We start from the raw sequence: 26,359 nt of genomic DNA on the forward strand, positions 1-26,359 counted from the left end.
TTAAAAATTAACCTTTCTACGCTTAACTCGAGAGCGATAAATCACAGCGCAGTTGACAGCCAACTTAGTCAAGATTGCTGCGGGCAGTGTTCTTATTGTCATTGTGGTGGTTTCTGCTGTTGCTCTCTTGCCAAATGTTAACTGTGTTCAAAAGCATACTCATAAATAAGCTTTTATTGTTGTGAACTCGAATATACGCTTCACAACAACGACAATGTAGTGTTGTGTAGTGAGTACAACAGGTGTTGGCTGCTTGGCGAAGGGTTTCAGAGTTACACATGTAGAAACCAAAATAAAACTGCTATGTTAGACATATTGCTTACATATACCATATATGTATATGGTATATATTTACATATATAAGCTTTTATGTGTAATAGCTAATTCTAATATTAATAAAGATGATATGGAAATTAAGAGGAGAAAAAAGAAATTGATTTGTGCGTCTTAATATACATAGGTTATTTAGGTTAGTCCGGTAGGCTAATGAGTCACGCATAAATCAGTTTTGGTCCTTTGCGATACCATACCGAGTTCAATTACGGGATCCATGAGGAGTAGTAATCCTCTGTGGCCTCACTATCGCTACTTCTTCCAGTGTCTTCTACATAATATATAACGGTTGTCGGATCCGGGTGCCCAGGGAAGTGTTTGGTTTAAAATGCATGCTCCATGCTACTTCCGGAGGGCGCGACAGGCGCCATGCAAGTGGATGTGCTTCACCTAGATTGTTTAGAAGTGGAGCGCCTGCACCCAGCTACTTGAGCATATGTCGAAGCACGTGCTCCAACATGCTAATGAAATCTTATGAAAAATGTAAACAAAATCATCAATGGGGCGGGAATTGAAACCTCAGCGCTGAAAGCGGTACAAGCAACACACTCGCGTCAAGTGTTAAATAGAAGAAGAAGATAAAAAGCCGGCTACACAAAACAATTCAACTTTATCCGCGCAGACGCATAATGAATGAGAATAACGGTGAGATGAAATCATTGGAAAATCGGCACTCTCCTTTCAGAAGGACGCCTATAAAAGCTCCGACGACGATTGAACAATCTCCAGTTGACTGATTGGCGCGATTGAATGCAGTTCAGGAAAAGCGGGGCGAAAATATTAATCAGTTGAGGCCTCAGTGAAACGCAACAATTGTCATTGAATAGAGAATGTAAAGGAGTAGAAAAAAGTTTCTCCAAATAAAGTTAAATTTCGCTCGAACGATTATCTGCGAAACCGCGACGGAAATCCACGAAGCATTTATTCGTTCCAAACATTTGCAGCTTATGGCAATGAAACTTTATTTATATACATATATTTATAATAGGAAATTAATTTGTGTGTCAGTGAAAGGCTATGAGAGCCAGATATTTGTGAATATGTCAGATGAATTAGTGCATATGTAATGTGCAATACTTTGTGCTTTGCAAATGAAAAAAGAGTTAAAGCAGCTTGTCGTTAGCGTTTTTAAACGAAATAAAACATAGTAAATCAAAACCAAATGTGAAATATTTCTTCTATGAGATGAAAATTTATTTTGTTAACGATACAGTGTGAACCCCTTAAGCGATTATATGCAAATATATGCTGAACTAACTGCAAGCGATAGTCCAATTTCAATTCCAATGTGTAAAATATTAGCTTACAAAACGAGATTCGGTAAAGGATTTCCGGAGTAATAACAGCTAACCCCACCACCGTTATCGCCTACTGCTATGGATCGTAAGTTATACACTAAGTGCTTTTAATTAGTTTCTGTGGCTTTCTCCTTTGAAATATTAGCACATATTTATTTAGCGGGTTGCTTAGCTTCAGTTACATTAAATAAGTAAGTAATAAAGTTTCTGGAAGCTAATGTAATTTATTATTAGTTGAGCAAAGCACAAGCCAAGCATCGTGTACGTTCATGGATGACGGTTCTTGATTGTCCTCTCGCAGGAATATTATTATTTATATTTCAAAGCAAGGAAAAGAAAAATATTGCTCCAATTCCTTAACAACTTTATCAGGAAGGACTCATAAACACATACATTCTCAAATAAGGCTGGAAACTGGCTTAATTATATTAATTGTCAAGCAATGCTAAGTTTGAAATGTGAATAACGGGCAAATAAATCAAAGAGTACATATGATAGGGCATTATTCGAATAACAATATGTGGTTATGAGTATCCGGGTAGCCGTAAGTCGTGGACTATCCGGTTAACCGTTCACTGTCAACTATTCGAATAGTAAGCGTTCAACTTCTACAAATTTTTTTTTACGTATTTAAGTTTATAGAAACTTTGCAGAAAATCAAAGGCTGCATGGATTTCGAACAATTTTCATTTACTCAAATGCACGCAGCAGAGCACCTATTCGAATAGACGCAATATTAATCGGTTAATATTCATATTTGAATGTTTTGTTTTTTTGTATGCGAATAATTTTAAGAGCTCTAGTTGGTACCCACGTAATATATCCTTCTTCTGAAGTCACTATAATTTTCAGCATATCATTTTCATAAACATATAAAGCATCGATCTTAATAAATGTTAATTTAAGTGTTTAAATAAATCGTTTAACTTAAAAGTAGTCGACTTTGATTAAGCATTCGCATTATTTCAGGAATCACACCTTTTTGCTTTCAGGAACAGATGTAACAGCATGTAAAATGGTAGTAGTTTCAACGCTTTCATTTGCTATAATCTTATAAGCCCTGCTTAACTAAATTTTCATTCCGGCATAGGATTTCAATTGTAAATTAATCGCACGCATATAAGGTTTTACGCAATTATTGTCTGTAGGTGAGTGAAGAAACGTGTAACGACACCTGGCAAACGCTTTCGTAACGAATGCAAATACCAACGAATAAATCCCAAATTAAAAGCTTTATTGCACAATAAATTTAACTTCGCAAGGAGAAGCTTAAATTAATGTAACCTCTGCAGGTTACGTTACACATGAACATTCTTACAAGCATACAAACACACATGTAGAAACAGCATCCATGAGTCACAGCCCTGATGAACGTTGAGTTTTTCACACTCGCTTCAGATTTCTTGTGATTTTCGCTCTCGCGACAAAAGAAAATGGTAATAGTAAGAGACAGTAACCGTGGGGAAGAATGATAACCTTAAGTGCAGTTAGACAAAATTAGAAACTGCACACTTCTATATGGTAAAGTCCCTAAGTTTTTAAAACTTAAAAAGTTTGATTCATACGGAAATTATGATAGTGACATAAATTTACATGTCAACATAGGAATGCATGTGTGCCTCAGAAATAACTGTATTTTTGCTTATTTTATTGTTACTGATGTTTAGGAAATAAAAATTAATGATGTTTAGAAATTTAAGAAGTAACTTAAGGCTTTTCAAACATGCGCAGTTTCTGTGCGAAATCTGTTTCTAATTAAATTGAAAATAACTTTCTACCCGTCACCATTTACCGTGTCACTTATGAAATCCATTTCTAATTTTATGTCATCATAATTATTCCCATGAGGATGTACTTGAAGCTGCACAATACATTTCGTATTATTTCTGAGAAATTGAAAAGGCTCAATTTGTGCGAAGAAGTTTTGCTGAGCAAAGCGGCAAACACAAAGTCTTCTGAGGAGCAATCACAAGCTTTCATACAGTTATAAACGCAAAAATACCACAGAGCGGCTGTCTATCGGAGACAATGGCACAATAACAAATTCAACAACGAGGTAATGAATATGTTTCCCCAAGGACACGAAAATGAAATGTTATTCTTCTGTATGTATGCATCCACATGCACATACAGCAGCATCGATACTCTAAGAAGCTTGTAAGCAAAGTAACAGATTGTAAACATATACACTCACCCAAATATTTCCATATAAGTGAGCAGACACCCTAAACAAGACGCTTATACATAAATACCAAAAATCTTAGGGCACAAATTATACCTAAAATTCCTTTGCCTCCATCTGACCGAGTATAAATGTGTGCGTATGGTCCTTGGCAATTGAACCTTGCACTCACAACAATTTACTTGTAGCACAACAGCTTATTCGGAGCAGTCTACTAAAGGACCTAGTACCCTTTTGGGACATACTTGAGGGATTTGCCCGCGCCAGTTATGACGATTATGTAAAATGTTGTAAAAGTTATTTAATAAAATACGTAAAGCGCAAATCAAAAAGGATCATTTTGGTGACTGACGGTGGGCGATGATGAAGTTGGTTGGTTGCTTGAGCACAATAACAATAAAACTTAATTTCAGTTCAATTACTCCAAACCGCTTACTTATGCATATGTATGTATGTATGTATATCTATTGATACATATTATATATGTATGTAAGTGCACACATTTTAAGCTAAGCTAAATCTTGTAGTTTGGCCCCATCCATGCGTTTTTATACTCTTGCAACATGTTGCTATAGAATATAATAGATTTTTTCAACTAACGGTACACCACGTGCATACGTTCCTTGGTAAAGAAGTAAGAATGAGTTCGTAGATGAGCGTAATCGGCAGTGACACGCCCACAAAACCTCATTCATTGAAAGCCTATAAAATGCCAAAGCAAAGCACTAAATTAAGACATAAAACTGTAATATGGCACAGAGGATTGCAATAGCAAGGGCACTTATTGGCTTAGAATTAAAAAAGGGCAGGGCCCCGCCCTCTAAATGGTTTAATGTGCATATCTATGTATGTGTGTGTGACGACTAGAATGTAGCCCAAAGTTTTCAAAATTAAATTCTCAAAATTATATTTTTATTCGAACTCTATTTATAGTGACATTTTCAAAGGGGTATATTTTTTAAATTCTATTAATTTTGATAATTTAATTAAAATGGCAAGGCTCGCGCAAATATTCGACGTAAAATCAGTTGGTAGGTCATCAGGTCTCAGGGATATATGTACATATATTGCTCTTTAGATGCCAGCACATAAATGTGATGCAACTGATATGTTGTTAATTTTGTGTCGCCATTCGCTAGTTTAATTCGAGGCCTCACTCCACCCACGTGACACACTCACATCCCTACATGTAAGTATAGTCGTATATAACACATATGTACGTATGTACGAGGCATGAGTATGGTTCATGCTACATGTCGGCGGCATTGATCGTTCAGGGAAACAGCAATTATGTCGGATTTCTTTTCAGCGGCTCTTCAAATTCCTGCATGCTTGCCTCATTAAGAAGTTCTCGAATATTTGTTGATGTACCCACCTATACATAATCCAGTTGTGGTGTCATTAGATGGGTACTCACGTTATTACAAACAATTCAGTGAATGCACTATTTAAAGCAGAATCTGTGTTAGTGCATTCTTTTAATGAAATGCGGAACTCTTTGGAAGGCGCAAAGATAATATATATGTGCCCTGAAAAATAAACCCATGCATAGTGTTACATATTATACTTATGGAAGGTGCTGATGATATCCTTTTGCGGTTGGTTGCACAAGCGGTGTTTCAGTTGTCGGATGTAAAATAGTTGAAAATCACACTGGATAAAAAATTATGGGTTTCATCTCCGCCATGCTACGTTGACCTTTCTTGGTAGTTTATAGCGTTGAAAATAAAAATGAAAATTTGACGTAGTCTAACCGATTCGAGACTTTGGAAGCTTAAAGAATTTAGGTTGTTCTTGGTTATATTAAGTTAATACAAGAAGGTCACCATCTTTGGCGAATAAGATTGAAAATGGTTGTTGTCTTGCCCTAGTGCATAAAATCTTATTTTTCCGGTCTGGCGTGTAACATTTTTATACTCTCGCAACAATGTTGCTAACGAGAGTATTATAGTTTTGTTCACATAACGGTTGTTTGTAAGTCCTAAAACTAAAAGAGTCAGATATAGGGTTATATATACCAAAGTGATCAGGGCGACGAGTAGAGTCGAAATCCGGATGTCTGTCTGTCCGTCCGTCTGTCCGTCCGTCTGTCCGTCCGTCTGTCCGTCCGTCTGTCCGTCCGTCCGTCCGTCTGTCCGTCCGTCCGTGCAAGCTGTAACTTGAGTAAAAATTGAGATATCATGATGAAACTTGGTACACGTATTCCTTGGCTCCATAAGAAGGTTAAGTTCGAAGATGGGCAAAATCGGCCCACTGCCACGCCCACAAAATGGCGGAAACCGAAAACCTATAAAGTGTCATAACTAAGCCATAAATAAAGATATTAAAGTGAAATTTGGCACAAAGGATCGCATTAGGGAGGGGCATATTTGGACGCAATTGTTTTGGAAAAGTGGGCGTGGCCCCGCCCCTACTAAGTTTTTTGTACATATCTCGGAAACTACTATAGCTATGTCAACCAAAGTCTACAGAGTCGTTTCCTTCAGGCATTTCCATGTACAGTTCAAAAATGGAAGAAATCGGATAATAACCACGCCCACCTCCCGTACAAAGGTTATGTTCAAAATCACTAAAAGTGCGATAACCGACTAACAAAAAACGTCAGAAACACTAAATTTTACGGAAGAAGTGGCAGAAGGAAGCTGCACCCAGGCTTTTTTTAAAAATTGAAAATGGGCGTGGCGCCGCCCACTTATGGACCAAGAACCATATCTCAGGAGCTACAAGACCGATTTCAATGAAATTCGGTATATAATATTTTCTTAACACCCTGATGACATGTACGAAATATGGGTGAAATCGGTTCGCAACCACGCCTTCTTCCAATATAAAGCTATTTTGAATTCCATCTGATGCCTTCTCTGTATAATACGAGTATAAACATTAGGAACCAATGATGATAGCGGAATAAAACTTTACAAAAATACGGTATTTGAAAAATATGTAAATGACGTATTATGAAATCTCGATTATCACTTTACCATGCGAGAGTATAAAATGTTCGGTGACACCCGAACTTAGCCCTTCCTTACTTGTTTAAATATGCACTGATTTCGTTGTGAATGTGAATCATGAAAGTGATGGTCAATTGGCGGTTGTCATTTCTTTTGTTGTTGTACTCTATATACTTGTATTACTACTAGTAGTGTTACTGATAGTTTGAGTCTCTGTGCTTGAGGATAAGGATGGCAATGCAGCGTGAATCTCTTCTGCTGTCACTCCATTTGACGTGCTCTTTTATGCGCCTTTGGGTGATTGTGGGCCTGGCCGTTGTGGCAAAGGACTCTGCAGGAATAAATCAATTCTGAACATTGTTCATTGTCATTTTGGTTTTCATTAATTCATTTGGTTGTTTGTCTCATATTTTCGGTGTCGAATGGTCCTCAGGGTAAGCGCGCATTTGTACATAAGTGTGTACATACATAAGTATGTATAATTACTTTTATACTCTCGCAACATGTTGCAACAGAGGGTAATAGTTTTGTTCTGTAATTTAGTACAGGATACATTAAACCCGAGCATGGCCCTGCCGTAAATTGTTTTATGTACGCATCTTCCAAGCCCCTGAAGTTATACTTCAGTCTTCACATCTTCATCTACTATGAAAATGGGTAAAATCAGATATAATGATTTTCGTTTTTCTAAGAAACCTTATGTTGACATATTCAGTGTATAAGTTATATATAGTATAAGTATATATAAAATTGATTAGATTCCGATACTCTGTTTTACATCTTAAGATATTTCCCTGGCTCTTATTCTTGCAAGTTGCAAGAGTATAAAATTTTTGGTTACACCCGAACTTGTTACTTCTTTACTTGTTTTTATTTGCTTGCAGTTATACACTCTATATAAGTCTTGAGTGGCACTTTGCCTTTTAATACTCTCACCCGCTATTAAGTCAAAATTTTGGTGTTTTGAATTTTCCGATCTTTCTTTGTTGGATGTTCCTGATGCCACGTTCAGTTCTGCACTTCAAGCTTGTTCGACATGATGCAGTTGCTACCATTTTGTGTGCACTTTTATTGCTGGCTCAATTTCCAGCGCAGAGCAGCTGGCTGTCTTTGCTAATTTACCATATATTTATTTTTATGGAAGTCAGAAATCACAACCGTCGAGCGCAATGGCTTCTGTCGAAGACTTCACTTTGCGTTACTTTTTTTATGTTTTCATTGTTCCCATTTTGAGATTGGTTGTAAAAGTGTGTGTGCACGCGTGAATTTGTTGGCCAATAACAAAATATGAATAAAGTAAGAAGATTGCATTATTTGCAGAGGAGTGCTTTTTTGTAACGGTTAAGATTCGATTTTAGTACTTTTTTTGCGTTGAATTAAAAGACAACGTAACAAAGAATAAAACACACAAAATTAAAAAAAAACATTTTCACTTTCCATGTAACGAACTGTATAGGTAGCTAATGGAGCAGAAAGTTTTCCTGGAAAGTGGAGCAAATAAATATAAATATCCAATTATTCTATGTTATTAGTTTTCTTCAGCGTAATTGTACCCTATTAGGCTTAATGCAAAATCACTTAATCTTTTGTTATATTATGGTATAAAACTAAAAATCTCTGAATTTACCCATTTAATTATATTTTATTTCCTTGCTGGACAACTGAATTCTATTCATCTGTTTTGTTGAACCTCTTAAAAGCAAGTGTAAGAAGATTTGAAGAATACTTCAAATTCAGTTCAAAAATGGACTACAAAGGTAATAAAAACGTGACTTTTGGCCTAAACAGAATAAACAAGAAATCCGATAAGTTTACGTACGTTTGCAGCGCACTGAAGAAAATCATAAAAAACAGCATATTTTACAATAACTACAACGAATAACCACAACGTTTTTCGCTAACTTGAGCATTTCTTCTTTCTTTTAAGGCGTTAGTGAAGTAAAATTGTTGCTTGTGGCTAAAAATACGGCAGCAACAGTCAGCAACACTTTACTGAGCACTTGAGGAGCAAATCTTGGTAGCCTCAAAATCATATCCTCAACAAACAGACGGAAAACATAAGCACAGGCGAAGTACAACATTACATAAAGTGCAAAGAAAACTCCAGAAACCACTAAACATTCCAAACAAGTGGGCTGTTCTAAGAAAAGCGATAGAAATGTGCATCAACACGCAGTCGTGGCCCGTGGTTGTCGCCTACGTCTTGCTTTGTTCCTCTCTGCTCGTCTCCAGCATTCACTCGACACCTATTTCTGTGAAAGGTAAACTCGACTCCGCACCCTGTGTCCACGATAGCATCTCCGAGTTGATCAAAAAGAGCCCGGTCATACTGAAAGCTCTTGGTGCACATATCTTCACAGAGGACGCCACCACCAATGAATTACTAAATGCAGCGAAATTGGGCGCTGCTGCAGATGGAGGTAGCGCTGTCAATGGCGAAGTAAAAAAGCAGAATTTGCAAAATAATTTGTTCGCATCAGCAACATTTCACACAACCGTTGGCAGTCCAACGGCCGTCGCAGCAACAACCCAGCAACGGCCATCGGACATCTCCATTACTGGAGCGACAGCTACTACAGAAGCGGCTACAGCGGACTGGGCCAGAAAGCTGGACGGGGCCATTTTAATAACTTTAACACCGGAAACGATATACAAAGGCGCGTCACTTTTGAAAATGACACCCGAAGCGGAGAATGCAGCACGTGGAGGAAGCGGTGGCGGAGGTAACAACGGTAGAGGAGATGGCAGTGGCATAGGCCGTAGTAGCTATGGCCCTGGATATGGCAGCGCAACAGCCGAGTCTGCATATCAGTATGAAGGGTAAGTTGAACCAAATATGTCGACGAATACGTAAACGACGCCTTTGAGCACGACTGCCCTGCTGCACAGTGGCAACTGCTACGATTGCTGACAAAGCAAGTCGCTTGCTTGTTAACGCGTGTGTAAGCGGCGTAGAAAAGTGACAATTTAATTCAAAAAGGGGTAAACAATTTACAAACTCTTCCTACTATGAGTGTCGGCGAGTTGATCTCGCGCCCTATACGAGTGCTTTTTGTGCTAGAAACAACAAGTGCAATTAAAAAGCCCTCTTATGCACGAATTTGGCCAAACGAATAGCTCCAGTGGGCACGCATTTTTATCGTAACTCTTTCCCAGTTCCATACTTCAACACTTTGACATGAGTAATCGCCTTTCCAAAAGTTTTTATTTGATCATACTCTAGTTCTTTCCGAAATCAAAACTTGAAAAATACATCATTGATCCACATTCCAATTCTCAATTTCGTATCGAAACGTGCAAAATCTGAAGTGTATGTGCCAGTGCACATTCGTACTTAATGACGGCTTTATAGGAATTTACCTGCTTGTGTTTCCGTTCGGATCAAATAATATCCTAAAGCCTGAAATTATGTATGCCTGCCAGATGTTTAAATGAAGTTGGTAACGGAAATGCAATAAAACTACCACAAAATGCAAATAACATAAAACATCAAATTAAAATTAAATGTTTATTCAAATATAGATTCAGCAACACTGTTTGCTGCTAACTCGTGTTTGAAAGTTGTTAAAAATAACCTGGTAATGCTACTTTTACTATGCCATTGCTATTTCACCTTATTTCGCGCTCAAACTGAAAGTAATAATATCAAACAATAACGAAACGTTAAAACCAACAGGCAGCTAAATGCAACACTCAAGCCTTTGTCCTGCTTCGATGGCAACCTTTTGAAAAGTCTACCCACTGAATTAATTGTTTTTGGCAAATTGAGAACTGCACAGCAGCAACAACAATTACCAAGCGAATTGAATATAGCTCCACAAACTGACTTTTTGTCCATAAGCATAAATGGTTTACATCGTTGGAGTCCACAATTTGAGAATCACATCTGGAAACATTTGGGTGAGTGTGAAAGAAAATAAATAAATTACTCATTATATAACATTACATAGTTCGTTTTGCAAAAGTATTAATAAAAACATCAAACTTGCATAATACATTCCTATGCACTAATATTATAGTTAAAAAAACGCTATATCTCCTCATCTTTTATTTCCTAATCAATCATATATGTATGTTCTTACATGTGGGATATGGTACACAATATACGGGCTGAATAAGACTTAATGAATGGTATGCGTATTCCGTCTTTATATTTTAACTGAAATCGATGTGTGTAACTTCCGTCTTATTCTTTTGATCTTTACTCACCAAATCAGTTCAGATCATATTCAAGTATATACTATATTTCGTAGTTCCTATATACTGTATAAATGAAAGCTTTCGAACATAAGAATATAAACAAAGTTATATACATATATCATTATATTTTATGTGATTCAAAATTACCTGACATTATAAACGTCCTGCTTGTATGCTTTGTTTTGATATGTCCTTTAACCCGATTACTTTTGGTTGATAGAGATTTCAAGTGGAATTAATCTGACGTAAGCCAGGCGTTTCTGATCCTATCAGGTTAAGCAAGTATTAGTAACCGCATCACCACTCCCGAGGTGATTAGGATTCGTGCTGTGTGCTTACGCATATACACAGGTATTATTGAGAGCAAATTTTTACGCAATTGTGTATAACCAAACAGCGGAAAATCTACAAGCAAACCTGTGGTTTTTAGTGTCAATTTGCTATCGATTTTATATTCACATTCACATATAAGTATCTACCCGACATCCCTTGTACTTGAACTGTCCACATTTCATGATGGGAATAATGTGAATGTTCCATTTATTGGCAACGATTCTCATGCGTATGACGGAAACAGCAGAAACAGATTAAAAACCCAGAATGTAAAGTGGCTGAATTTGCAGAAAAATTTAAAGCTTGATATTTTTTTGCTAGGGGTTTGGAAGTACCATTTTTAAAGCCAGCTTTTAACTGTAAATGGAGTTATTTAAAAGTTAATAATTTAAATAAAAAAAAACCAAACTGCCTACAAACACGTCAATAGATATCCCTATCACAAGTATTTATGAAATATTGGCTAATTTCCTAAAAGTAGCTTGATTGCATCGAAAATATATGTTATACATTATTCTGTTCTTTTTCATTTGAGGTTAGAGGTATTAAATTTCTAACATACATACATATATCCAATTTCAACACATGAATATGCTAAAAAGATAACCTGAGGAGAACCACATATCCGGCTTATTAGGACTAAAGGAACCCCTTTACTGAAGTTTGAACTTAATTTTAAACTCAAAAAAACTAACAGGATTTAAAAGAGCTGTTTATGGTTAACTGTCGTAAGAATGGGGTTACATGGGTTTACTCGGATAAAAACAGCCTTTTTCAACAATTTTTTTCTCATATAAAAATTAAAATTTTTATTGTTCCAAACATACACTAATAACAAAGAAATTCTGAAATTTTTGAAAAAAAAATATTTTAAACTCGGTCATTGCGACGCCATTTCCGGTGACCCCTAAAAAGATGCGTTCGCGTTGGCAGGATAACTCCTTACAGGATCATCTAAAGTGAAAAAATACGTGTTTTATTTAAAGTCTTAACTTAGAACTTGGACGAAGGAAAAAAACTGGAAATTGGATTATTGGCAGACATTTTACAAAAAAAAAACGAAAATTTTGCGATATTTTTTTTGACATAGCTTTAACCCAAAACATAAAAAATCCTTTGTGGAAGTATCTCAAAGACCTCAGTAAAATTTCATGAAGATGTGTTTGGTAGTTCGCGGTAAATCTTGCCAACCGACTTCAAAACGACAGTTTCTAGAAAAACGAGTTTAAACACGCCGCACTTAGCCTAGCTAGCCTCGAGCGTACAAGTTCTCAAGGACATGGAAGGGAACTTCAATATTTATCTTAAATTTAGTAATTGATATGCTGAAGATGAAAAAACAACACTTATAAAACCCATTGTACTAATTTTGTTTTGTTGACTTCGCACTAAAAACTTTTAGGAAAAAAATAAACTTTTATTAAATGCCCACACAACAACAAATACATATTTGTAACTAACGGTTAGAAATATAAAAGTAAACTTCAAAATACAAACTACCTTTCACTTATTTTCATTTCATGTTTCGTACACGATGATGGCGACTGTTATGATGATTTCGAACCACTCTCGAAACCACACGCTTCACCACCTAAACACCCAACACCTCCGGCACGAATACGATTGCGCTCTTCATGATGAACGAACGTTTCATGAACGGCATACTACCTGCCGCCCTGTCTACTGCTCCTGCAACAATAACCGTTTCGCACGCGACACGTAATTTATGGCACCATATCGCAACATGCCTCCACTGCAATGCTCAAAAACATACCCCTGTCACCTGAAATTGCAAAAACAACTACAAATGCAAAACATTCACACTGATAATATAATGTCGCCTGACAACGAATATAACAACTTGAAATTTTGTGACATGCTTAAACCACCGACCGCTGAAAAACGGACTGGGCTCGGACTTGTGAGCTTACCACAGGCTGGGATGATTGGAGCGATTTTACGCTTTGCAGCGTTACATGCGGCAAAGGTGTACAACAACGATTTCGCCGTTGTCTGCTCGATAATCCGATGGTGAATTTCAACATGCACCTAAACTTGAACGCGGCAGCTGACGCTGAGGCGGACGATGACGAGGTCGCAGTTGACGGGCTGAGCAGTGCAGGCGTTGAAAATACCGAATCGCTAGACAATACATTCGGAGGCTTCAACAGCGCAGAATTTGATGCTGCGGCAATGATGGACACAAATGGCAGCGACAATTTACAGCTGCGAAAACGGAAAACAACCCTGAAAGTTTCCGCTGAATTTGAAACTACTTCGGAGGTTGCTACAGTAGCAGAAATTGCGACATCAAAAGAGCAATCAGACCACGATATTAATGCGGTGCCCAAAGCTAATTTGCTGAAAAGACTAACTCTGCGAGCCACTGCACCGCCAGTAGCATACGACGGAAAAACATCTAAAACCAATAAGATTGACCGAGTAGATTATTCCAGAGGCAAAAACAAAGACAATATCGAAGTATTGGTGCAACAGTTCGAAACTAATCTCCGAGTAAATGAAGCCAGTTTTCTCAACAATAACCACCTGAAAGTAAATGACAAATTTTCAAATAAGGCAACCAAGGATGTAGTTAACAAAAAAACTGCAATTGAAATGCAACCGAAGAATAAAACGGAACGTCAGAGTAAACGCCGTAGGCCAATGAAAAACTATTCCACTATGTTTTGTGAAGGTTACAACATAGAACAGCGAAATTGCAACACTTTCGATTGCAGCGGTAAGTGAAAAAGTATACTCACATTTGAAATAAGCCCATGTAATGCCATTAAAGAAGAACAATGTATTGGAAGTGTCTCACACTACTGCGTGACGGGACCAATCTGCAGCTGATTTTAAACCCAGATTTCATAAATTTTCAAAGAGGTCATTCTAGTACAACTCTGAGTTGAAACGAAAATATATACTATAGAATATACATGTATGCAATATGTGGGTATGTCACAGTTAACAGAATGTCCTTTCGAACTCTGATTGTTATCCGAGTAACGTTTACCACCACTCTTTAATATCTGCATATTGTATCTTCATAGGTAGTATTTTCCATGCACCTTCCTTCACTGCTTTGCATAGTGGACCATTGAGTTCTCATAAGCTTTGAAAAAGTTGCAGCATTTTCAATCTCTGGACTCAATCAGCATGTACATACATATGTACTTCTGTTCTTCTGTAGTTGTGATGTATGGCACATATCGCTGATATCGATATCGGTTTGATTTCTGTTTCTAATTCTGCTTTCCATTGTGTTTTTGTTTACTTTGATACCAAATAGTAAAATGTTTTACAAATCTTTGTTTTTGCTCATTTTAGATGACATAAACGACTTATTAAAGTTTTATAAAAAGGTCCCTATGCCGGAGGATGCTGCAAGCCCCGCTACAGTTTCATTGCAGTCGCCTGCCGGAACGGTTGATGGGCAAACCACATTAATAGCTACCGCGGTGGAATCAGCATCCGTGACAGCTAACTTGCTTGGCAATGCGGCTACAACAGGCGCCACATCAGCTACTATTAACAGAGATGCCTCCATTTTGGACGCTGATATCAGAGCTTCTGGCAGCGGTGCGACAAATGCAAATGCTGTTGGCAGCACCTTAACTATTGGCAACAATGCACCTTCGACGACGCCAGCAAATATGGGCTACATACGTAGTTGGCGGAATCCGCTGAACTTTACGATAATGCTAACCTTGCGAGTTCGAGTAAGTATTAATATTTATGCTTGATTCATTATTTCAAATAGGATTATATTAAAATATATAAATGCATTCACAAACCCCTTTAAATTGTTATAACATACATATCTACATATCGCCCATCGTAAGCCGGTGCCAAAAAATGTTGCATATCATGCACAAAAACAATTTGTCAATATCAATTTGTATGTGAATACCTTATAAAGGACAAAGTAAGTTTAAATTTGAATTAAACTTAAGAGAGCATTAGGTGAAGACAAATGTATTCGCTGGTGCTTTTTAAGTGATTTACTTGGGACACCGTATGCAGAACCCTAAGGCAGCCAAGAAGTAGGAACGTAAAGGCCTCACGTAAACACCCAACGATGTCATCACCTGTCACAAACACATTCCTACAAATAAGTGCATTGCATCGACTCTTTCTGTTGATTGTTTATTATTTCTGTTGATTTCCTGAAAATATTATTTTTATGATAAAAAGTTTTTTTTATACACACATGCAAATATTTTCCTCCATTTCACACCGTTACAACTTTCCTAATGTACCGTTTGTGGTGTATACACATACATATGGACGTTTCTTTCAACACCCTCCGCACAGAATGACAGTAAAGCCACAACGACAATTTTCTCCATACGCAACGCCACCCACAATATGTATTTGGAATCATGCAAGGACGGTCTGCGATTGTATCTAGAGCGAGACGGCACCACTGAAATGCTGCCAGTGAAATTTAATTTATATGATTTTCGTTGGCATCAAGTGGCCATCAGGTGAGTTATATATACATACATACCTATATATAGATAGTCTATAAACAACTAAAAGGGATTTTGTTTTTATTTCAATGACGGTATTGTGTGAGGAGGATCGGGCTTAACTCTAAGGTTCGCCTTTTGTTTTAGGTTTAAGTAAAACCATACCGAAGGTAATGCTTCTTTAAGAACTAACTAAACAAATATTTGAGTTATCCGAATATGTGCCTTATTGAGCAACAGAACATTGAGTTCTCCAAAAAGAATACAAAATAAGCGAAACATGAAGGAATTCAAAATATGGGTTCATAACAATTAACGACATTATCTAAGCTTTGGAAAAATATTTATGGTTTTTTGGCAAACATACGTATGTATGTTTAATGCTGTACCTAATGACATATGTATGTATAATGATAATATGACCATCGTCTATCTGTTTTACAAAATTCATCATATTATTCCTTACACTCACTTCTTGCGTTCATAGAAATAGGCTTTACGTATGCAAAATAAATGAATGAAGTAAGGTGGGGGCATTTTGCTTTTGCTATACCCAAATCAGATGCGCATTATGTGAATAGACGACGCATCAGTCGATTCAAGAGCATACAAAAACATTGAACAGTTCGACATACCAAATGTTTATTGAAATTGTATAAATTGTTAAACTGTTAACACTGTTTCGCGCCGCTTCTTGCCTTTATACATACGTATGCCATGCACACACTCTCTTCACACTGCCCATATTCACAACCGCTATTGGAGTGTATAAACACGGCGGACTTTTTGTTTTTGTTTCTCTGTTGTAAGATTTGCTTTCCTGCATCTAACTGTTGCACAAATTGACCTTTTGTGTTGCAATGCAAGCGATTTTTTATCGTTTCAAGTTTAATTTTATTTCGCACCCTTATAAGCACAAGTACATATGCATAAATTTGCAGTCCTTTCATATGGTTTTTGTTCGACTTTAAATTACAATTATCTCTTTCGCTTTATTATTGCATGCGTACATCCTTCCCGCACTTGCCACGGACATAACGGCAGTATACAAAATGGTGATTTCATTTCCATTTATGCCGATTGCTCCTGGACAAACAGTTTTGTTGTGTCGAAGCGCCTTTACACGCTGCCACTGGATGCCGATGTGGAAATTGGACGAGGCTTTAATGTGAGTTTTGGAACGCATTCCGCCACACAAATGGGGCGAAAATGCCACTCAAGAGTATTTTTATGGTTTTATGTAAGAAATTCATTACTCTATTTTGACCAAAAGCTTCAACCAGTCATACAAGTATTTACGTAGGTATTTGTTATTAATATATTGCAATTGAATCTTCTTTTATAAGAAATCATGCTTTAATTAACACATAACAAGAGTAATATTTATAATGCATTATTTTTATTGAGTGAGGTAAGACCTTGACAAATAATTTGGTCGGGCTTTGTTTAGTGGCATATGGAGGATTTTAAAATGTTTCCTCATAAAAAGACGTACACAAATATCCGAAAATCTTTCCAAGTTCACACTCTAGTGGAATATGCATAAGCCAGACACATATTACATTTATGATTTCTCAAATTCATGAACTCTCGGCATCGAAGCCAAAAAATTGATTCAAATTCAATTATAATAGACAGGAAAGCGAAATTAAACAAATCAGAATAAAATTCATTGAGGTTTAACTATGAAATTATTACGTTGATGATTATTACTGCACACCATTTAATCATTAGCATTAAAATTAAAAAAATAAATAAATTACTATTTTTCTTATTCTCTATTTATTTTGAAACATTACACAAATCAAATAAATTTCATTAAATAAAAGGGCGAGCTGCAGCAATTGTTGGTGCTGCCCGATAACCAGGAACGACATCAATGCTCCAACAAACGTACATCAATAAATGAGGTAAAACGGTACATTATCGACACGTTCATCGACTAAATTATGTGGATTAAGAGTAAAATGCTTGCTCAATGCAGAAGTGAGAGTAATTAAGATTTAATATTGTGATTCATGTGTGTCCTAAGAAAAAAATAAAAGTGTTTAGTTAATAAACCGATTTGTTATAAAAGTTGAAATAATCAGATAAAATACACCGTAAGATCAAAATACATTTCTGACGATTAAGCAAAAATATATAAGTCGATCGAAGTCTTACAACAAACTTTGACATAAAACAATAACTACTGTAACATGTTTGTTTAGCTTTAAGTATAACTAAGGATGGGAATTCTTATATACATACTCAGAATGTAACCAAAAATGTACACTTTCATATACATATTTGAAATATACACATATTCATACGTATATATGTATGTACTATAATAGAATATGTTCAGTGATTGAAATAAAAACAACCTATTTACACAAAAGGTAGAAAGGCACAATGCAGGAAGGGGAGGGAGCAAATATTACTCTTGACAATCGGCGAGTATGTTTTAAAAATCTATCTAATTTCGGAGGATCTTTAGAAGCACATCGAAAAAGTCCAACTAAGAATTATTCACCTTAAGTAGTTAAGCAGGCTATTTCCTTTTCCATCTACCGAAAGCCTCCTACGAATTGCTCTCTTTCACATGGCACACATCTGTAGTATATTCATAGTTTCGTAGATCCATTTAGTTTGCTTCCTTTCCAGGCTCACTGACTGGCTGACAAGCTCTGTCGGCCGACTTTCGCGAAACAAAAGTTGCAATTGTCAACGATAGGCGCTATGAAAGCGAACAAAAGAATACAAATTAGTGTACAATAATTGCCAATGCTACAATAAATAATGAAACTAAGTGAGCAATGAGAAATTTCGCATATGTGTTTGCTTACATACATACAGTAAGTTTGCCCTATATAAATATAACATATACATATGTATATTAGTAATCCTATACAACCATATGATAATGAAAAGATTTTCAAAATAAAAAAATATTTGGACTGACCAGAAAATATTTTATTTCGTACCTACAGTGGACGGGAATGAGACACGTTTTTCGTGGTACAATTAATTTAATCAAACACTATTAATTTTACGCACTGTATATTTTTATTGAATTAGTCAATTATGGGAAGCTGTTTTACCACTATATACTCCTTTGAAAATCAACTGCAAATTACTTCATGGAACAAAACCATAAATATTTCTCTCGTAGTTAACGCCGCTTGTTCCTAAATAAGTTTGTCTTTTTTTCTGGATTCCAGCCTCTTGGGCGGGGATGTTTTATGCCACATCAACGTAAGGACTTATGAAATTATGTTTATATAATGCACTATTATGAGAAATAAATATGTACATATATGGTAAGTTGGCAATAAGTTGATTGAGCAATTACTTATTTGTAATGCGGACAGCTATGAAATATTTGTTTGACCATCGTCAGCTTGCTCAATGAGCATTTGGACGTAAAAAAATTTAACGACAATCAACAAATGCCTCTCAGCGCGAAGCCTATGTGAGATAACAAAATGGTTATGAGAAATACTGCAAAAACGTGGCACCGCGCAACAGCATGAATTATGATGATATTTGTAGAACAAGCATCAGCATCACCGCCTGTGTAAAACTAAGCAAAAGCACAAGATGTTCGGCTGATGGCACAAAAATTATCGTGTCACCATCATCGTCTTTCGCAGACGCTTTGGATGTCAACGGCTTGTGAATGAATGTTCAGAGTTTAATTGAGTTGGTGGTGAAGTTCTGCGGCAACTGTTATCAGCAGCCAACCATCCGGTGCTGGTAGGCAATTATAGTGGCTGGAAACAGTCGTTGACAGCAGGAAATTCCTCACCGTGCTAAATGTGACATTTCCTGCCGTCTTCCAGTATGGCAGGACGGAGCCCCAGGCTGCTTACATTGTATAAAACACGCTAATACCTGCAGAAAGACTCACAGTCGCCAACTCTATGAGTTTGTTGCTAACCGCTTCAGCTACCAGCTCATAAGTTCTGAAACGAGTAGCGACAAAATTATTCTCCTGCTCGAAACTGCTCACAGCGACGGAAAAGGTAAAACGGAAAACGCTCATCTGCGGCTTGTAATCGTCCAGGAAATTGTGGCACTTTGTGTCCGTACGTGAAGGAGCAGACATTAGGGAATATAGATAAATTAAAATCAAAACTTATAAAAATGAGTGAAATAACATAATAATTTCTTTCCTTTAAGGTAAGAAAAAGACATGATCAGGCCATGATTCAAATATTGTTTATAAGGTTGTGTCGTTAGCATATTAACAACAATTTATTCTAAGTACTATATGTACTTACATTCATAATGTCAAAATCAGATGTTTGTTTTTCGCAGACACCATTTTTGATGACTAGTACAATAATGTTAATGAGAATGAGATTTGGGAAATACCGTTGCTTAGCAAACCTAACCTAAGAAGACTGCGTAATATTCTATTTATTGCTCTAACTATGGAGGAACCAATTAGAAATTAATTTCTAGCATAGTCCAGACTTGGGATGTGAGATAGAACTGCAGACAAATTTTGGACAAACACATATTCGTGAAGGTTCCTGATAAAGAAAATGAAAACTCGAATAAAACAGTATTATATTTATAAAAGAACACAACTTCCTCCAAACGATAGGCATATGTATGTATTAATTGAAAATAAAAGGAGCTAAAACCTAGATCCCTGACAACACTAAAATAAACAGTACGTATATTATCTTCCGTTACAAGGCTTAGTAGCCAGTTCCAATTTTTATGGAAAGTGCTTTATTGTGTCCCTAATATTGGTACTTTTTTTACGACAATAAGGTCTTTGCTCTGTCAGTAGCATTTTCATATAAATTAACATCTTGATCCTTTATCAAATCACTCGAGCGTGACAGTTGTCTTACATGGCTGCGTATTAAACTCACGCGCGCACAAAACTCATTTTCAAACATTAAATTCCACATTCCAGGCTCATGCATTGGAATGCTTAGGGAGCCCAAGAGGGGCTGCCCATTCGTCGGAGCCTACGACTGCAGATAGCAGTGAATACGAGGCACACAACAGCACGTACGCAAGCCGACATTCATATGTATGTGCATTCATGATTATATGTTTCTACAGGAGATAACCGTATTGATGCCAGCGTTGTTCACATGCAGAAACACACACACACATAGACGAGTTTGTGAGTTTTAGATGCATTGTCAAGCGCCCTCGTGAGGGTAAAGTGCAACACCCAACGCAAGAATTTGTCGGAAACCTCTTTTATTCCTGCTATGTACTCATATTGTCGTAAACATAAAAACCATTTGCTGTTCTTTCGAACTGAGCTCGACTCTAACTTTAAACTTTAAGGTAATATGCTGCTATAATGGATAAAGTTCTTGTGTGAGTATCGCTTTTAAACATTCCGTATTCGGCTCGGACCACGATTTTAAATTCCCGTCACATATTCACAAACCTATGCATATATGTATGAATATGTAAATAACTAAATTTCTCTCATTATTAGGATATAAATACTCTTTATCATATATTTTAACGTACTTAATTTGCCTTAGGCAACTGTATTTCGCGGCTATATAAAAAGGGTTTGAACTGTTATAATCATGCAAACTAGTTTTTATGACAATCGGACATAGTATAGAAAAAGAGGATATTTTTCCTTAATTCGCTAAAGCTGATACTTTTTGTACTGTTAAGGTGTAATTATATTATCCTTTTCATTAAATAATAATATCATAATTTTTTCTTAATATGTGACCTGGTCTATGAAAAGGGAGCTAACGTGCTAGTAACTAGTAACTAGTTTTCTGTGAAACCAGGTCACATATATTAAAATATGAAAAATATTGGATTATTTAACGACAACTTTGACTTCATGTAATTTCTTTCGATGATTTTCGTTTTCCCTCTAAATGCACTCTCTTCTCTTTTGATTGATTTATCAATTTATTTCCAATTGAGCAAATTTAGAATAATTTATTTTTATTTGTGATTGACGAACTGACTCCTTTCGAAGTAAAATATTTCGAAACACTTTCCAAGTATTTTTCGATAAAAAAATTGAAAATCGTTGACTTTTTTCTTTGATAAGATTTCGTCATTAGAACCTTTTTTCATGAAGACTATATGCTAGCAAAATGAACAAGACATAGAACCATTTTTACTTTTATTTAAGTTTTATTGTTTCTGAAGCAGCACCCCATGTAACGTACATACACTTATGGACAAAATAATAGGTGTAAGCAATTTTACTTAACAACCTTAAAAAATTTTCAACTACAGAAAAATTATAATTATACATATATTTGATTTTCTTTATTAAACCTAAATTAATTTGTCCATAACTGTATGTATATGGATAAGTACAAATTAGTTAATCGGTTAAGCCCAATATGTTGGGAGATTGAGTTGTAAGTAAAAGTGTTTTCTCCGTTTTCGGCTAGAAAAAGTAAAAAAGGCAGAAAAAGAGTCGATTATGCCGCACGGTGATATTATAGTCAAACAGCCCTGATCTGCAACGATCCACAATTAACTCCACAATTTTCTCCTCGTTGCTTATCTAAAACAAATAGGCAAATAGGAGGGGATTACCACAGAACAAATGTGGACAAGTTCAAATGCGGCAGAAGTGGAATTTAGTTGTCTCGTCACGTGTAATTGTTTTTGTCCTTCTTCCGCATTTAATACAATTATTAACGCCCAATAACTTTTACTTCCCTTTTGTGCTGGATATACCACTTTAAGAGCTTTTTTGCGGTAATTCGTTAGCTCTCATCTCTATTAGTATACTACAGGCCGTTTCTACAAATACTGTTAGCGCATCAAATGTATCCTGCTCTGGAGAATAATCCCTTATCCTCCACCATACCGACCCATCCTCTTCCATAATTGGCCACTGTTTGTCCCCTATTTGGCTTATGACAAAGTTGGCAACAAAGCAATGTGTGAAAATTAAATGCCACATTTGGTTGCACTTTCCCCCTAGGCTAAGATGTCCGTCCATGCATTTGTGCTGTAGCACAGTTTGTGCACTCAACTCCTCAACGACCTCGTTGTTGTGCAACAAAGTATCGCCTTAACGGTTTCGGCAACAAAACCAGCAAACACAGAAATAAACAGCAAAAACAATGTCATGCTGCGTTATTTCAAAGTCATAGGCTGCTTGGGATGTTTAGTGATTTTGTTGCAAGTGTACACTGGGTTGACATCTCCACCAATTTTAAAGCCTTCGCAGCACCGAGACTATTACTTCTGTATACATACATATATACATATGTATTTGACAGAAGAAGGCCGGAGCAAAGGATTGCTAGCGGCATGGTACATCAAAACCTTCAAAAACAGTAGTATTGTTAACAACAGCTTTCTTTTAGCGCTCACTTGCATATCTATACATATATGTATATATTTACGTTTGGATTGGACGTACATACATACGTGTATATGCCCTCCTGCGTATGAGCTTAACTTTGTTGTCATTTAAGTTCCCATTTAAACGAATATTTGCTCTAGTGAAATCACGTTGATATTAAACGCTATAAATGCCTCTTGTAGTTATATATGTATGTGTTTTTGTGTAAAATTGTGATGCATTCACAACACCAAGAGTGTGCAGACTATTTTTGATCAATAATGGACTTTGCTCAGAATGGGCACATCAGTCAACTAAGCAGAAGGAATCCATCAATCGCATGTCCTATTTAAATTGAGACCATTGTCTCCATTTTTATAGACAAAAGCAAGAAAGAAACCGGCGAGCGCTATAGAACACGATTTGTCGATCCATTTTTAATGATGCTACTGTAGAACATATATGCGGACTGAAGACCTGAGGGGCAAACATTTGCATCTCTATATATGTATTTAGAGGCATTGTTCCTGGAAATTGTGCATTTTCAACTCCATTACTTCAAACATCAACGTATTACTTACGGAAGATAAACGAAGAGCAAGTACCACATACAAGTATGTACTTCCCAAACAATATTTTTAGGGAATGCTGATAAAGTGATGGTTTTTTTGGACATAAGTGTGCATTCAAGTTATAGATTTTCGAAATAAACTAACATTAAATTAACTCTTAAATATCCGAAATTTAAATTTAAAAATCTTACTATTTTTTGCCCACACCAATAAATAACATATCAATGATGTCGATTTCTGTCACGAGTGTACCGAAGTATCAGCACTATACCAGTGTAGACGGCTTAAGGTAACTAGTGATTTATTGCTCTTATACCACTGTCACATTTTGAAACACAGAAAAAAAATTTCAACGAGTTCGAACTTCTAATTTTATGTGCTTTTCAATAGTACTTAGTAAGAGTTGTATTTTCAACTTCTTCGCTTTTCAGACAAAAGCTCAACAAAATACATTATTGTAGCAAAAATAAAATAATATCCTATTACATATGAACTTATTCAAAAGTTTTTATACATATCATCAAAGCTCGGACTATACATATATGTCCACTTTTCCACCTGTCGGTTTGATTCCACATTGCATATCTACCAAAATTATATTTAGTTCTATATTTATGATGTATCTAACGCCAAATAACCACAGCGTGTAGCCGGCGGCACTCCGGAGCGCGGTAAGGGAGGGGAAGGTGTTTGCAAAACTAGCAAACCATTTAAGATATGAGAACCCCGGAACGAATTCACGCTTACGAAGCGAGCACATAACAAAACACAAGAAATCAAAGTGCAAGTGCAAGTAAATTGAGCCAAATGTAGCATGCCAACATACTCGTACAGCGTAGCTAGGTGATGTGGAAAAGTGAGAAGTTAAAAGGAGACCAAAGTTTCCTTACAGTTTAACGCTCTCTTGGCCATAAAACTTCGCATGTTTATCGGCTGGACAATCAGCGAACGGATGTCAAGCACTTAGGATGCAAGCAGTTAAGGTGCAAACTCACCTATACAGATACATATCGTCACCTGAAATGCAAAATAACGTATCATCAAAAAATTCAAAATTTAGTTTTTTACTGATTACGATTCACCACATCGTATTACATATGCGTCGCAAATTTTAAGCTTCTGCGATCAAAAATACCCAAGTTATATTAAAAATTCAAAAAAACGTATCATCAAGTGCTTGATTTCGTTAAACAAAATAACGTATCATCACTCATGTATGGAAATATAACAGAGTGTTTGTTTTTTTTAAATCGAAGTTAGCCTTCATTTATGTTTATTTTTAGTGATGAAGTTCAATGTGCTTTGGTTAGTTTAGGCTACATGGTTGATCGAACGTGGACTACTATATACATATATGTAGTCCTTTGTGAGGCCATAGAAAAGAAGAACTCCTGTGTTCGAACTATAATAAATTAACAAAACGCTTCCCGCCAGTTCGGTGGGATGTCTGAAGGTATGCGCCCCCAAGTGATTAAGTCCTGACCTCCCTAACGCAAGACAGCCAAGAAGGAAGTTTTGAGTTGTTTCCACCTAATCTTCTTCCATACAGCTTCTACAGATGGCGTCTGGTAGGATTCCCAGCCTTACTGCGTGGAAGCCAATAGGGCAATGGCGTGTTACAAGCCCCAAAACTAGGGAAAAGCTGCCTTACTGAGGGCAAAGAGATCGCTAGATCTCATGCGAACGATCTTGGGACAAAAGACTTAGGATACGGGAGCACAGATCCGCTCCCATTCTACCGATAGCGGTTCTAGGTTTCCTCTTCTTGCTAGCTCATGTTTCCTACGATTCCGCTGTGGTCTGGCACTTATATCATTCTTATCACAAAGGCACTCGATGCTATTGATAGCGAGGTTAGGTCTTCGATCAGCTCTGAATTCTCTCATTGTTAATGAGTTCAAGGCTGGAATCGCCGCTCTGCTATCTGAGTCGATGGTCACTCCTCTGAAGCCCTGTCCTGTCCACTGTCCCTTTTCTCCAACGGCTTCTTCCCACCCACAACTCCCTCGGTATATGGGTAGGGAAGGAGCCGCCAGAGTTTGGTTTAGCGACTCCATGATCAAAGTGATCAGACCCGTGCATTTTTAGGAATTCAGCAGCCTATTCTTTTGCAAAGTTTAACAATAACTAAAAAGAAATGGCAACATCTGCAGGACCCAGAAGCTTTAATTCCAGTAGACTGTTATTACTTTTATGATAATATACCTTTTGAATAAATAGTTATTTAATAAATAATAATTAAACATTATCCTCAATTTTTAGCTTGAAATATTAAAATTTTTTCTAGCACTTATGTACATATTAATAATAAAAATAACATGAAATATAAAAAACTTGCAACTGTTTTTATTTAAAATTAAAAAAAAAGTATTAATATTCAAATTTTTCATTTTATACAAATTTATATTGATCATACGTTATTTTGTTTCAGAAATGAAAATTCAAAATAACGTAAGACACCTACTATAAAATTTGCTTAATTTTTTCATTATTTTTTTTCTAAAATATACTTATAGGTTCATGTTAATTCAGATCTGAAAATTTTGTTTCAATATCTCAAGTGGTTTTCTTTTTATACGGTTTTTTGCTTCTCCTGTAAACCTACGAAAAGTGATGTTACGTTATTTTGCATTTCAGGTGATGACGATATATGTACATATGTATAGCACAACACAGAAGTCATGGCGGCGAAGCGCTAAGACGGACGGA

The 26,359-nt window shown here is 36.4% G+C and overlaps 1 protein-coding gene across 3 annotated transcripts; it reads left to right on the forward strand.

The window, feature by feature from the left end:
• Nucleotides 1–1,079: 1,079 nt before the first annotated feature.
• Nucleotides 1,080–18,098, forward strand: LOC120778619. 3 transcript variants are annotated; one of them, XM_040110505.1, is made up of 8 exons: nucleotides 1,080–1,716; nucleotides 8,695–9,587; nucleotides 10,444–10,667; nucleotides 13,237–14,040; nucleotides 14,631–15,022; nucleotides 15,618–15,790; nucleotides 16,820–16,943; nucleotides 17,605–17,721. In XM_040110505.1, the coding sequence occupies exons 2-8, from the start codon at nucleotides 8,926–8,928 to the stop codon at nucleotides 17,719–17,721; spliced, it is 2,496 nt and encodes an 831-aa protein (XP_039966439.1). In that variant the 5' UTR covers nucleotides 1,080–1,716; nucleotides 8,695–8,925. The 3 variants fall into 3 exon arrangements, with proteins under 3 accessions (XP_039966439.1, XP_039966456.1, XP_039966446.1); XM_040110522.1 differs by lacking the exons at nucleotides 16,820–16,943; nucleotides 17,605–17,721 and adding an exon at nucleotides 15,846–16,813; XM_040110512.1 differs by lacking the exon at nucleotides 1,080–1,716 and having other exon boundaries at nucleotides 8,926–9,587; nucleotides 17,605–18,098.
• Nucleotides 18,099–26,359: the final 8,261 nt, after the last annotated feature.

This window comes from Bactrocera tryoni, chromosome 1, assembly GCF_016617805.1.
Source record: "Bactrocera tryoni isolate S06 chromosome 1, CSIRO_BtryS06_freeze2, whole genome shotgun sequence".
In the NCBI taxonomy this organism is placed as follows: Eukaryota; Metazoa; Arthropoda; class Insecta; order Diptera; family Tephritidae; genus Bactrocera; species Bactrocera tryoni.